The following is a 14,929-nucleotide window of genomic DNA, read 5'->3' as shown; positions in this document are numbered from 1 at the left end:
TTCTATTAATATATGTATTAAAAAAACTGATACAAATAATCTTACTGTAATCTATTCATATCTTTCATATTTTAAGAAAACACGTTCTATTAAAATTCAACGTCATCTGTAAGGACCTACAACCCAACTTTGCATAATCTATTAATGTTAAAGGTCATTCATAAACAAACAAAAGGAATCTTTTCTTTTGTATTTTGTATTTCCTCAATTTCTTATTTCTTAGACCTTTTGATTTGTATATAGTACTTGATTTTAGGTCTCTTCTGATTTAAAACTAGTTTCTTTTATTATTTATAGCTATGAAGGATAACAAAGACCTAAATAATGTAAGTAAAATCTATAGCTCTAATTTGTAAATCCTTATACAACTACAAATAATTTAATTGACGACTGCTTCGTATCTGAGTTGTAAAAATTGAGGAAACATTAATATTTCTTGTTAAAACAAAATTTGATTTAATTCTTATTTTGATATTGATATTGAAAAAATATTTAACAGTCTAGGAATATATTGTGATTTGCAGCAATTCGGAAACGAAAACTGAATAATTAATTTAAGATTGTTTTTAGAGCTGCAAACCTCAATATCTCCCTAGCTCCAGTTCTATCTACTACCAGTTTTGATTTATGGCTAAAATACAATGTAAAAATAGGTATAAAAGCATAACAATGTTAAAAATTACTTATATTAATTAATTGAGGATTGAGGTGATAATTTGTTTTCATTAAAAGAAATATAAAATCCATAAGGAAAAATTCACTAGGCTCGTTAAATAATAAATTTTTAATAATGTTATACATTTCTAATTTAAATATTATTATTACTGAAACCGTCTATTTCGGTCCCTGGAAACGAGTTTTTAGTAATCTTTGCAGTGTACTTGAATCCTGGCCTGTTGAAAATATTGGTGAATATAAGAGGGAGAAGTTATTATAAATCGCGTCATTCCTAAAACAACTTGACCAAAATGTTCCACTACCAAGGTTTGTACCAATCGAAATACATGTCTATAAATAGATGTTAATACATACATTTACAATGTTTACAAATTTTCTAATAATAATGATTAATAATTAATAATACATACCTGTAACTAGTAAATAATAATAATAGTGTAGGACTTGATAATATAACTAACGGTGGCAATGAAAATGTTTTTATTTTATTATTATTATTACAAATTTCAACTTACTGTGTTTGTTTAGATGAATTTTCTAATAAAATTTTCATTTCATTAACTTAATTATAGGAGATAGACAACACATTAAACGGTACAAATAAGCAGAATTTAGATGCAACAAATCAATGGTAGATCGGATACTCACTTTAAAACAAATAACAGAACAATTATTATCATTTTTTTTTTTTTCATTTACTTCTGCTATATTTATGGAAAACGGGATGTATTGTAAAGAGGAAATAAATAGGAAATTTATTAGATAGTTTTTTACTTCGGAGGTTGTAACTATTGTTACTACAGGTAAATAAATATTTACGAAATAGTCCATCAAATAAAATTTAAACCTTTTCTAGCTTTTTGTAGCATTTTTAATTTTTTGAAAATATAAAATAATTAAGATATTTTGTATATAACCATGTACATTCTTCGAAGGAGTGTCACAAAACAACCATCAAACCACCCGGGTTTGATATCAGTTGCTATGACAACCCAGGCGTGTAATTGTTACTAAAACATCAAAGTTGTCCAAAACGTCTTGGAAGTGACCGAATAAGTACAATCTTCTTCTAAATTAAACCACATTAAACCGAATCCGATACAATAATATTAATGGATTCATCCGACGAAGAACTTCCCGTAGCCATTTTGAAGGCTGCAAATGAAGCTAATTCCGAGCTGTTACCTGCCAAATCCAGACTAAGGTATGAGAAGCAATACGACCATTTTGTTACATGGTATAAGGAGAAAGGGGCCAAAACTTATAAGGAAGAGGTATTTCTGGCGTATTTTTCAGACCTAAGTAAGGTTTTGAAATCTAATACATTATGGTCTCGCTATTCGATGGTAAAAAGTTTAGTAAAAATAAAACAAAATTTGGATATAGGAAACTTCCATAAGCTGACGTCGTTTTTTAAACAAAAAAATATTGGTTTTCGAGCACAGAAAGCTCAAGTTTTTACCAAAGAAGATATATCCAGGATTCAGCTAGTTCCCAATGAGGTATACCTGATGGTTAAAATGAGTACCATTTTTGCACTGGCTGGCGCTCTCCGCAGATCCGAGCTTGTAAATATCACTATCGACGACATTCAAGATAAAGGCAACCTAATTGTTGTGAAAATTTCTGATTCCACAAATAATTCGTCAAGATCATTTGTTTTAACTTAACGCTGTACAGAAAGTACGCAGATTTACGACCACCTACCACTCCATACCACCGATTTTTTATTCATTATAAGAATGGAAAATGCTCAGTTCGATGCGTTGGCGTAAACACTTTTGGTAAGATGCCAGCAGAGATTGCCGCATATTTACGCCTACCTAATCCGGAACGTTATACAGGACACAGTTTCAGACGTTCTTCGGCAACGTTACTAGCAGACTCCGGCATAGAAATAACTAACCTAAAGCGCCTCGGTGGCTGGAAATCTACTACTGTCGCTGAGTGCTATTTGGATGTCTTCGAGAATCAGAAGAAAAAAATATCAAATAAAATTCTTTGTACTACAAATGACTTAAAACCGTTGCCGTTACCGTCACCGTCATCTTTATGCGAGCTGCAACCGATGCCATCCTCATCGACGTCATCTACCTTCCAGTTGAAACCAAATAACTCCACTGGACCGGTAATTCTTACTAGTCTACAGAATGCAACAAATTGTGTTGTCAGTATTAATATTTCTAATAATTAGTAGTTTTTAGTTAAAGTTTTGTATATTATTATGTTTGTTGGAATAAAATAATTTTTGAAAAGTATCACTTTCCGCACTTGTTAGGAAAATAACTATTTATCAATATATCTTTTTGAACAGTCATTTGAGAATTCGGCAATATATGTCTTCTTTCCCAACTTTTTCTACTTTGCTTGTCCCATGAATAAAATCAAACAGAAAATCAGACTATTTCTTGTTTCCGTCGAATAATCTTACTTACTAACTTCGCCTATTATTTCACATGGAATCACAAGTGAATATTTAAAAGCTTATTTTTCAAGAAACTGAAAATGTACGATCAGTACAAAGAAATTGTAGTATGCAAAGTTTATAATTTTTAAAAACAGAGGATGCATCTGTACTTGTCTTCATAAATACGTGTATTGTTGAAATACACTTATTATTTATTCTATTTTAATTAGCATGAATATGTGATTTTTATAATATGAGTAATTCTTATTTATTAATAAACATTTATTCATTTCCATAGTATATGTTACATATTTATCCAATTGATTCATTCATTATTGTGGGATAATAGACCTTCTGGCAATAGTATAAATAACTTTATCAAATCATTTTCAAATTAATCATATACTCAATCAGAGTATGAATAACGGTGTTAAGAGTATTTGGATTTTCTCATGGGTTACGGCCTTCAAAATATAAGCGTCGAAATTAATGATAACTTCAAGACTTCACAAAGTATTGACGACGGGTGAGGACAATGGATGGCACCTTCACGGAGAGTGAGGAGGACAAAGTACAGCTCTTCCTGAAGACTTACTTTCCGGAAAGTGGCAATCCAGCCTAAGTACACACTAGGACCGAACATAGCAAAACTATGAGAGAAACTGCTGCAATTGCAAAGCAAGTATACAGCAGTGAACACCTTTCAACCGTTCAAGTCGCCAGGAGTGGACGGAATCTTTCCAGCCCTCCTCCAAAGGGGAGAGGAGGATATCTTGCCACACTTGATCCACCTCAGTAGAAGCAGCCTAGAGCTGGATTACACACCAGAGTCATAGAGAAGGGCCAAAGCAACATTAATACCAATAGTAGGGAAAAAGAACAACACACATTTCAAATCCTTCAGACCAAAAATAGCCTCACCTCGTTTCAATTCATAACGATAGAAAAAGCTGTCGACAATACATTAGAACAGCGATTCTGAAGTGGAAACCTCTCCATCCATGTCAATTTGGATACCAAACAGGCAAATCTACCGAGACTGCTTTGGTACAATTGACAACTAAAATTCAGAACGCTCTGACGAACAAAGAAAACGTAGTATGTGTCTTCTTAGACGTTGAAGGCGCCTTTGACAATATTCCGCACGACGCTGTCAAAAGAGCATTAGATGCGAGAGGAGTAGATATGACGACCTCCATATGGATAGCAGAACTACTATCTACTAGAACAGCAGAAATAAAAGTAGGGCAAGACACAAGTGGGAGTCGCGCCCCAACTTACATGACTTATATAGATCAGCCTAATTTTCTTCATTAGGAATCCTCAGGTCAATTAAGCTAAACGGGCAAGTAATCGAGTGAAAAACAGAGAGAAAATATCTGGGACTCACATTAGACAATAAATTTCTCTGGAACGAACATTAAAAAGAGATAATCACGAAAGCCACAAAAGCCCTGATGGTGTGCAGAAACTTTGCAGAAAGGAAATAGGGTTTTAATTCAGAGATCCTACGGTGGATGTACATGGCAATTGTGAGACCAATCATCACATATGGGGCAGTGGTTTGGGTTACTAGAACTAGTCTGAAAAACAATCTTTCAAAGGTACAAAGGCTGGCTTGTTTATGTACAACTGGAGTAATGAAACAGCTGCACTAGAAGTGATTCTAAATCTCTCACCTTTTCACATAGTACTGGAAAGCATAGCAGAGAAAACATCACTTAGAATGTTCAGAAACGGAATCATTAAGGAAACCGTTCCTAGATAATGACCAACCCTGGGACACCAGCGTACCAAGCATTTTTGAAGCAGAAATTTATGCAATTGAAAAATGTGTTCGGTTCAATCTAAAGAGGAACTATCGCAAACAGGAGATAAGTAGTAGTCAAGTAGCCATCAGAGCACTAGTCTTCAATATCATGAAACCCAAACTCGTTTGAGATTACCTAGAAACATTAAACGAGCGAGGCAAGAAAAATAAAATTACCCTACAATGGATTCCGGGGCACACTGGAGCGAAGGGAAATGAAATAGCTGATAAGGTCTTAATGGGACCCGAACTTTTCTGTGGTATTAGCTAAAGAACAATGAAAAAAGCACTCAAAAAGAAAGTAGATGGGACTAAAACCAATTATCGGGGAAACCTAATGAGGCTGAGATAGAAAAAACTCTTCTGGGAAACTATAACCAAAGTAGATCTGCTATCCACATTTTCTCGAAGTGTCAAACACTAAAAAGTTCCCAAGCACTACACCTGGGAGCTCTTGAAATAGAAGACTAAGATTTCTAGCAATTAAAGCCATCCCACATTCTAGACTTTTTAAAAGGTGTGGGATTAATGGATCAGCTGGTTCTTCAGTATCGCAACAAGAAAAGGGAACACAATGAATCCTTTGGGTCGCAGTGTATACGAGACTCCAAATCTATATATCTATATATACACACATACATACATTCAATTTTAATTTGATATGATTTATCATCAAGAATTAATAGACTTAGGTATTGCTTCCGATTTTCCCTTCTCAAAGTTCAGGAGAAATACCCGTTTGATTATAGGGGCAATGATGAATCAGTTTCATTTCTGATGATTATCTAATGAAAGTCTACACATATTTAGACATCAAGTTACAGGATGAAAGTCCCATTGAAGATATAAATTGTACAACCCATTCAAATAAAAAAAAAATCTTTTTCATTCTTAGTTTATTAAAAATTATTTAAAATCACTTGAGAAATAATATAGAACAAGAAATGCTTACAGATTTAGCCATTATCTCAATCGAATCCGAATTCTATGAAAAAATTAATTTTACCGTAATTATTGCGTCCCAGAAAGCTCTAAAAGTTAGTTTATACTTAATTATTGGAAATAGATAGGATTTGTAGGAGAACTGGTTTATATACTTTTCATGAGACTCGTGTTTACTTTGGTCTTAAATTCTATTTTCTGAGTGAATACTGTTGTATTGTATCTCTAATTACGGAATATCTATTTTGTTTGATTTTAAAGGCCATATGTTTTAGTACATTGGTATATTTGAGTAATTAACCCGACTGGCTCAAAAATAAACGTTTGGTTCCCAAGTTTTTTACATTTTTATTTCTTAATGTTTTACTTTTTGTTCTTAGACGGGTAGAGTATGTTATCGCTAAGTAGTAGTCAAAATATGAAACATTCTCAAGAAATCTGCACATCAAGTCCTTACACGTTACATACTATCGTTCGTCTTTCTAAAAAATTTTCAACTTTTAAGTATTTTCCGTTAAAATTTTTATATGCACTTCGTGATACTAAAATTTTGTTCTAATTCTGTTGATTCTACTATCACACTAACACTCATAATTACATTGTCTCAGACAATGAGAACTTATCGAAATTTGCGTCTAACAGTGTAATTAGGTTGATGTAGTGGTAGTAAGCGATATAAATATCGTCTACGGTTCCGGAAATTTCATATACATATTTGTGTTGATAGTCAAAATCTTAATCATGTAGGAATTAGTATTGATTAAAATAAAAAGAATTGAAGATAATTCGATATGTAAAACTGACAGGTATTAAATGTTTATTTCTGATAGATTTAGTTAATTTTTCTCGCTATATTTAAATTAATAAGAAAGAAAACGTTAACTATAGATACATCTTTATAAATAGGTTTGTGATTATCCTATGTTTAATGCAATAACAGTGGTTTCCCGCTTAATTCCCGACACAGAGAAGAGGCGTATAGAGGAGCCCAAAATATGACACTTGTTCCTTCAATGAGAATTTTCCACTCACCAAAAAAATATAAAGATTTAATTACTAAAAGAATTGAATTGCAAATTGTCAAATTTGATGTATGAATTCATAGGCACTTCTTGACTTTTTTGTAACTTTTTAAATAACATTGTTGAAAATATGTGTTTGGTTATTTTGGACTTTTCCTTGATTAAAAATAGTTCCAGCATTAAATTATCGATAGTATTGAAATGAAATTTTTTAAATCAACACTCATATAAAAAACTTCTGTGAAGTTTTAAGGTTAGGTCATCCCCACTTAACCCCAGAATGGATCGATCGCTTTAAGCACAGGATGTTTCAAAATTTATGCAATTGATGAGGTGATTGCTCGTGTGAAATTAAGATGGGTCTTTTCTATAATAAAATTTCCTCAGCCCACCCCTTTCCGAGATATCATATGTAAGAGGTGGTGACTAAAATTAAGTGTTTATTTTTTAAAATTTTAGTAATGCTAGAAACTTTAAATTCTATTATTTTCGTGCACTCGTAAAGGACTAGCTACTGGTATTTTTTCAATATTCCTGTTAACATTATGAAATAAGCAGCATTTGCTTCATTTGATATCAAACTTTTTTTTCAAATAAAATTATAGTTTAAAATCCTTGTTTTATTCTTGAATTTTTTTCCAAAAATCAATAGCTGCAGAGAGTCCCGTAGAGTGTAGCTTAGAGTAGATTTTCCAAGGGCTCTATTGGTTAAATTTGACCATCAGTTTTTGGAAATTTCAACTTTTCTATTTTGATTTCGTCGTCTTTCGTGTGTATCATGAGTACGGCTTCTGGAGCAGAAAATTCTTGAATGTTTTCCTTTGTGTAAAGGTCACCTTCATCAACAATTATTGTTTCTTCAATTAACAGGACACAACTTTAAAAGGGTGAACTATTCTTATCAACATACCTTTAGATATTTCCTGCACAAAATTTTCTGTTGCTTTGCATTCGGTGCAGTTATCAACATTCGGAATTAGACATCTCGATGGTACATTCTTGATAAGAAGAGCATCTTTGGAGTTAATATGAAGAAGTTCGTTTTTTGAAGATTTTAACTCTTTTAACATTTGTTATACCTATTCCATGAAATAGATTAATAAGCAAATGGTTAATTAAAATTATAGGAATCTATATAGTTATGAAATGTGAAATATTCCTTTTGTTCTCTTGGTTATTGGCTCATTATTTATTCAGTGCCCATAATCTCTGATTAAATTCTCAACGACAGTTCTTTTGTTACTATTACAGTCCACAATCAGGTTTCTTTATTTCTTCTTTTTCTCCGTTAATGTTAGTACTTCCTTCCAGACATTATAAAATTTTCCATATAACCTTTCTGTCTTATTTCCATTCCATTCATCATATTCTACTATTTTTATCGATATTTCTTTCACATCATATTATTATTATCTACTTTAATTATAATCATATCATGTTGAACTACTAATTGTTTCAATGCAGTTTTTTCTTTTTGAATAGCTAAGCCTTTAAATTCAGGATCTGATAGTTGGATAGATCTATCAGCAAAACTTATTATTACTGATTTTTTTGTGACTAGGATTGAAGTTTAAATATCTTTAGGTCTCAATTTTTGCACGAATTATTTCTAGTGACAAAGAATAACCTGAGACAAATTTCTTATGTAATATTGAAAGCAACACCAATCATCTAAATAACGAAATTAAAAATAAAATGAGATCCGACAGTTATATTATCACTAATTTTAAAAATAAATTAAAAAACAAACAACAGAGCAACATCAAACCTAAAAATATAAATAAAATCAAAGAATTTATCATTCAAAACAGAAATCTCAAAATTTTAAAAGCAGATAAATCTAATAAAACTGTTATTATGAAATCAGAAGATTATAATAATAAATTTATGAAATTATTAAATGATGTGACAACTTACAAAAAAATTAAACAAAACCCTGCGAATTCTTATGAAAAACAAAATAATGATCTAATTCGATCTTGGGAAGAACAACGTTTTATTTTACCATCAGATGAAAAAAATTGCAAATTCACAATGCTTTACCCCTTAAAATAAATGGTTTACCAAATCTGCACAAGCCTGACATTCCCTTTCGACCTATCGTTTCAAATATTCAAACTCCTCTTACCCCAGTATATATATATAAAAATATATAATGAAAAATGGGACGAAATTAAAGAATATACAGAAATACCTCAAAAGCTATAGAACTCACAATTTCAACGTTAAAGTTATGTCGAGCACAGACGTTGATATCCTAATTCGTTAAAATGTGAACTTTGAATTTGATTGAAAGCCTTTTTGGCGGCTGCAACATATGGAGGTGATGATTAAGGAAAATACCAATTAAGATTCGTTTTATTCGATTTCGACTTAATTTCCTTTGATGATAATTGTACAACTAAAGGTAGCGACGACAGCAGGAGCTTCAGCAACATAATTCTTCAACATTTACTTTAATACTAATCATACACTGTACGTGCAATAATCGAAAAAGGAAACTGATCTAGTTAGAGGATACTTTAATAAAACAAAAAATTATATTTCTATATATTTGTTTTATAGAGTTGAATCATTAATTAAATATATGTATTTTGTAATATATCTATTCCTTGGGCGCTTTTCCTATTAAACTAGTTGCAGCACAAATATCGCATATAACATACATTTAATCTAAGCACTTTGAAAACTGATAAAATTATGTAGATTTCTTAAGTGAATGTATAATATTATAACAAAAATCACTAAAGTTCAATTTGACATCAAAAGTTGAACCTGAAGTAGATTCTTTTTGATGCATAGGACTCAACATTTTCTTCATCATATTTAAGAACTTCCACAAACTTTCTTTCACAGAAATCTTGCTTCTTTATGATTCGTTGGGATTTTTGATTTTCGTAATTTTTCTTCATAGAAAGCACCAGGTGTCCCAGTCATATCCTCAATAAAATAAGTTACAGGATTCGTTATTTTCACTTTGAAAATAACATGTTTCGCTTTACTTATTCCCACGATATCTCCAACTCTCAATTTTCTAGGTTCCGCAATTTTCAAATGACTGAGTTTATTATTTAAAATCAGCTTTTCGTTGCTGTCATTTAATTCTGGTTTACAACTTGTCCTACTGTTACATGTTTCGTATCAATGTATTTCTTAGTGATTTGAGGTAAAACAACGATCCATTTGTATTTATACTGATAAGACTGAAGTGTTTGTGAATTATCGTTTTCAGCGTTCTAATAACTCTTTCTGCAATTTGATTCATGGGTATGGCAGTAATGTAATCATCTAAATATCGGAAAAATAATATTTTATTTTGAATTTCGTTATTTAAATGATTGATGTTGCATTCAATATTACATAAGATATTTGTCACAGGTAATTGTTTGTCACTAGAAATATTTTGTGCGAAATTAGGACCTAAAGATAAACCTTCTTTCACTTCATTTGGTATCACAGTATGAATTTTCGATCCATTTTGATTTTATTTCATTTGTATTTTTAGCAATATGTTGTTGTTTTAATATTTGTTTATCAATTTTCTTCTTTACATTTATAAAAAAGAGTTAGTTCTTTCTCAACATCTTCCTTCAAATTTCTGGAAAATATTTATAGGAATTATTTTATTTATTTTAACTGTTATGTTTTTGAAATCATTTTCCAATTTTCTTACTAGAGTAGATGATTCGGTAATAGATAGTTGTATGACTTGGAAAATAAATCTAGATAAAACGTGATTTTGATATTCATGCTGCAGGCAACTGTTTCTAAATTTTATACAGGATAATTTTAAATTTAGAAATGTAGGTATCAACTTATCGTTTTTGCATCTGAATAGAAAAATTATTCGGTTTTTTAGTTTTGCAATTTTGTGGAGGATATTTTCGAAATTTTTCAGAGTCTGTTTGGCTTCAGTTCCATATGTAAGTTCAACGTTACGGTAGGTAGGCATTATTTTATCCATGCCGGTATAAATTTAATTTCTTAAACCTTTTAAGTTTATGTTTCTCAATATTCTTGATTTTAGGTCTCTTCTGTTTCAAAATTAGCTTTTTTGAATAATTTTTTAAAAAAAGCGAAACATCGAAACATCTGGGACTGAAATTATGGTCAAGTACAATATGAGAAATATGTATAAATGTATGATGAAATTTAAATTACAATAATCAATTGAGATTTGTGATGGCTTTAAGTTGTATAAATTCTTGTAAAATTCCTATAAATTTAATGTTTTCTACCTTAGTTTTAAGTTGCAAACTCTATATTCTGTATTTGAACCTAGTCCTAACAATTTTTCTCTAACAGATTTGTCGCAACTGTTGCCGTATCTCCTTTCCCGATTTCTACTTTTGTCTATGACAATAGAAAAAAATACATAGATATGTTGATCAAAGATGATGACAATACATATATACCATCAGTTTTGAGTATGAAAATAGACTAAATTATATAGAAAATAGCTGGCAAGATTTCTATGAAGGACCCCGTAATACGCCAATGGCAAAAGTGTCCCACTTATAAGTGAGTATAACAGGGTACCAGTCCTAAACACTTTTGCTTAACTTAGGAGTGTGTGACCATTAATGTGTCTTACTTACTAAATATGTCTGTCAATACCTCAGATAAGCATTTCAAATGTTTCAACCCTAAAATCATTCTTTTTAAGATTCCCATACAATAATCACACATACATTTTACTGATAAAAGTTGGCTTTATATTGGATTCCACTAGCTTTTGGGTCCATATAAACAGTAATTTGGGGTATCAAGACAAATAATGTTCAAGACTTCAGCAAATAATGAATTACACTATTGCCCTCTTATACCGAGAGTACCCAATGCCCATTAAATACTTCTTTGGGGTATCAACAGACATATTTGAGAAAAAGTTGGACAATATTAACCAGTAATAAGAAAGTGTAAATTAGAATGGTACTTCGTTATGTTGACATCCACTAGCCCTAACTTACGACTTATTGAAGTTTAGAGTTCAAGCCCAATGAAATACTAATGTGAGGTATTGACAGACAATTTTAACCAAACATTTCGCCATATTAATGGAAACCACATTTTGATTAGGGCCAATATTATTGATATTTACATTGTTAGTAGTTTTTCCTTTTTGTGGAAATAGAATTAACTTTGTTATTTTTTTTGTTTGTCATAATCTTTGAAGAATGATGAATATTTTTCATGAAATATTAAAACAATCCAATGAAACAAATCTAAAGTGATAACCGAAGTCATCATGAACCCAAATATGGACTATTCTTAATATACATGCAATTTTACACCAAGAAAACATATTATAGTTAATATGCTATATAATAACAATAAGAAAAAAACAGGAATTTGTAGAAAACATCATTCAATCTGAAGAATCACTATGATAATTATTAGGATCGAAATCTTCATCATCTTCATCATCATCTATATCGAGATCATCCAAATCCTGAAACAATGATTCATCAACTTTAACTGCATCTCCTTCATCCAAAAATTTGAGATCTGATTCATTAAGAGTATTATCCTGAATAAATAACTCTCGACCAGTCAGTTTTTTCCCTTCTTTTTCTAATAGTTCTTTTTTCTTTGTAATACCTAAAAGAAAATTATTTAGTCAACTGAAATTGCCTACTAAAATTTGGAATTTTAGTAGAAACATGTTTTAAGATAAAAAGCTCTTAATGTTGGAAAATATATAAAATATGTACTTTAAATAATTTATATTATACAAAAACAAAATTAACTAACCAACCATTTATGTTATCTCTTCATATATTATTACGATATATAGAAATTGAGGTCGCTATGAAATATAGGTCAAAAATTTCATTAATTTATTGTTAGTTTATATAGTGGTAGTATATATTTAAATTGAGGCTCAATACTATTTTCCATTTGAGATTTTAGGGGTTCTGCCAGCCTCACTAAATAATTGAAAATTATTATAAACTTCCTCTCTTAAAATAACTGCATATTTTTGGAATTAGTAACTGATAAACTAACCCGATTTAAAAGCAAACTTTAAAAAATGTAAACACAAATTTGATACAAATGAAAATAGCAATAGCATTATTTGTGAAAAACATTCTTATTGAGGGCATTAAATTGAACTTTGTACAAAGCTCTTCATATAAGACAAAAAATTATAATTACAAAGTTTTATTAACATTAACTTAAAGATAAATAATTCTTGTAAAATATATTTTAAGTTAATCAAAACTTTGATTTTTTATATTTTGAATTGTGTGTACCCAATTTGTGTCCATATATTTTGGTAGGAAAAATTGGTAATAAAGCATATTCCCTATGGTTAACATTCACTTCTATGGTAATTTCGAGCCTATAGTTTTTACTTTTTACATTTTGACCAGGTAAGTAATATTTTGCTTTACCTAATTCGTCTTCAAACAGTCTCTTCCACTTCATAAATGTTTCAACAGTAACTCGAGTTCCTTCGAATCTCTTCATTTCTGCTTCTTCCTCTTCCTTCAATCTACGGGCTATCTGTTCTTCTTTTTCTTTCTTAATTTCTTCCCATTTCACATTTAACCATTCTTGGGCACTGGAAACTAATGTGAATACCATAACCATGCCTAAATTTTCTTGTATCTGTTCATTTAAGTAATTTAAAAGTAATTGTTCATATTCGTCATCAAAATTTTCACAATTATCAATTTCTATTATAGGTGCTTCTTCAGGATATTTCGGAGTGTATGAAATAACAAGATCACAGCTCAATCCATTAGCCATATATGGTTCGTATTCTTCAGTTTTAATTGGAATTGAAAATTTATGATACGGTTTAGTTGAAATTATTTCGAAGTCGCCGTAGTAAATTGATTCTAGTGCTTCTATTTCATTTTTTTGTTCCTCTTGATAATCCATGTCTTCCAAAAAATCTTTTGTATAAGTAAATAGTAATAGAGTTGTTAGTTTTAATTATTTAAATAATATTATAAACTAAAGTTTAATATTAAACGATACAATTCACTTAACCCTCATTGACATATGTGAGTTTAGATGTAGGTTAAGTTTGTTTTTACGGCGAAATATTGGATGGGTACGTTCCATTTGATACCTATGATTGTAACATCCTACTTGTATTCCAAAATAATAAACAGTAATTGTAGTACCCGCATATCACCTATATGTATAAGTGGTTTGTGTTAGTACTCCCGACAGAGGTAATGATGTCATGGATTGAGGCTGTTTCGATATTAAATATATTAGCTATTAATATACGTTTATTAATTAAAAGATAACCAAAATCAAGGCCATCAAAAAATATTAGTTATGCTATTAAAGAAATTTATTTTGATGTAGATGAAATAATAATTACCTACCATAATATTAAACTCCAATAAGGAAATGAAACAGATCTAAAGAGTTGCAAAATATCCTCCAATAAATTTTTGTACTGAGAACAGAAATTAGATGAGCAGATTCCCGAATTTGCATATTTTATATGAATATCAAAAATTGAGACAAATTAAAAGGTTCTCTAATTTCAAATAATAAAAATTAAAAAAAATAAATAACTTTTAATAAGTTGTAAAGAAAAAAAATTATTAAAAAAACAAATAATCTAATATCTTTCGTATTTTTATTCATTTTCCTATGTAAGCTTATGCTATGTTGAAACAACGATGTTTATGAAAGACAAAAAAATTATCTTCACGTAAATATTGGTCTGGTGTAGTACAGGGACAGCATCCGGAATCGTATTTTCGTACTGCAGATTTTTTATTTTTGTCAGTTGCGTAATTTTCTTAAACTTGTCCGAACGGATACTTGGGTTCAACCCATACCAAAATGGTCAATGTCACCTGATAGGGAATAAGACAATGTATTTGTTGAGGTAAAAAATTAAGATTTTATTCTAATGTTTCAATACACATATTATTTATAATTTATATTATTATTCTGATGTATGAAACCGCAAATTATTTCTTGAGTGCGGTCCTGTTATATGCTCGGCTCTGGCGATGACTCGACAATTGGAGTCTCTGATGAAAATCCCGTTCTGGATAAAGATCTACCTGATATGAGATCATATTTTCCGAA

General features: G+C 30.4%; 1 protein-coding gene across 1 annotated transcript; it reads right to left on the bottom strand.

Moving 5' to 3' along the window:
• Window positions 1-1,546: 1,546 nt before the first annotated feature.
• Window positions 1,547-13,913, bottom strand: LOC130901431 (RWD domain-containing protein 1). The gene is made up of 2 exons (XM_057812825.1): window positions 13,258-13,913; window positions 1,547-12,460 (listed from the first exon to the last, which is right to left on the bottom strand). Exons 1-2 carry the CDS (start codon window positions 13,748-13,750, stop codon window positions 12,228-12,230), a joined length of 726 nt encoding a protein of 241 aa, XP_057668808.1. The 5' UTR covers window positions 13,751-13,913; the 3' UTR covers window positions 1,547-12,227.
• Window positions 13,914-14,929: the final 1,016 nt, after the last annotated feature.

The sequence above is a fragment of the Diorhabda carinulata genome, chromosome X (assembly GCF_026250575.1).
Source record: "Diorhabda carinulata isolate Delta chromosome X, icDioCari1.1, whole genome shotgun sequence".
In the NCBI taxonomy this organism is placed as follows: domain Eukaryota; kingdom Metazoa; phylum Arthropoda; class Insecta; order Coleoptera; family Chrysomelidae; genus Diorhabda; species Diorhabda carinulata.
This window is presented reverse-complemented; position numbering and strand designations above follow the sequence as displayed.

Bases quoted from the DNA above. Each gene is read 5' to 3' on its own strand.
- LOC130901431 (XM_057812825.1), bottom strand. From the start codon at position 13,750: ATGGATTATCAAGAGGAACAAAAAAATGAAATAGAAGCACTAGAATCA. The intron at 12,461-13,257 runs GTAAAGCAAAAT...ATTTTCTTTTAG, and splicing joins ACTGTTTGAAGACGAATTAG to GTATTACAAAGAAAAAAGAA.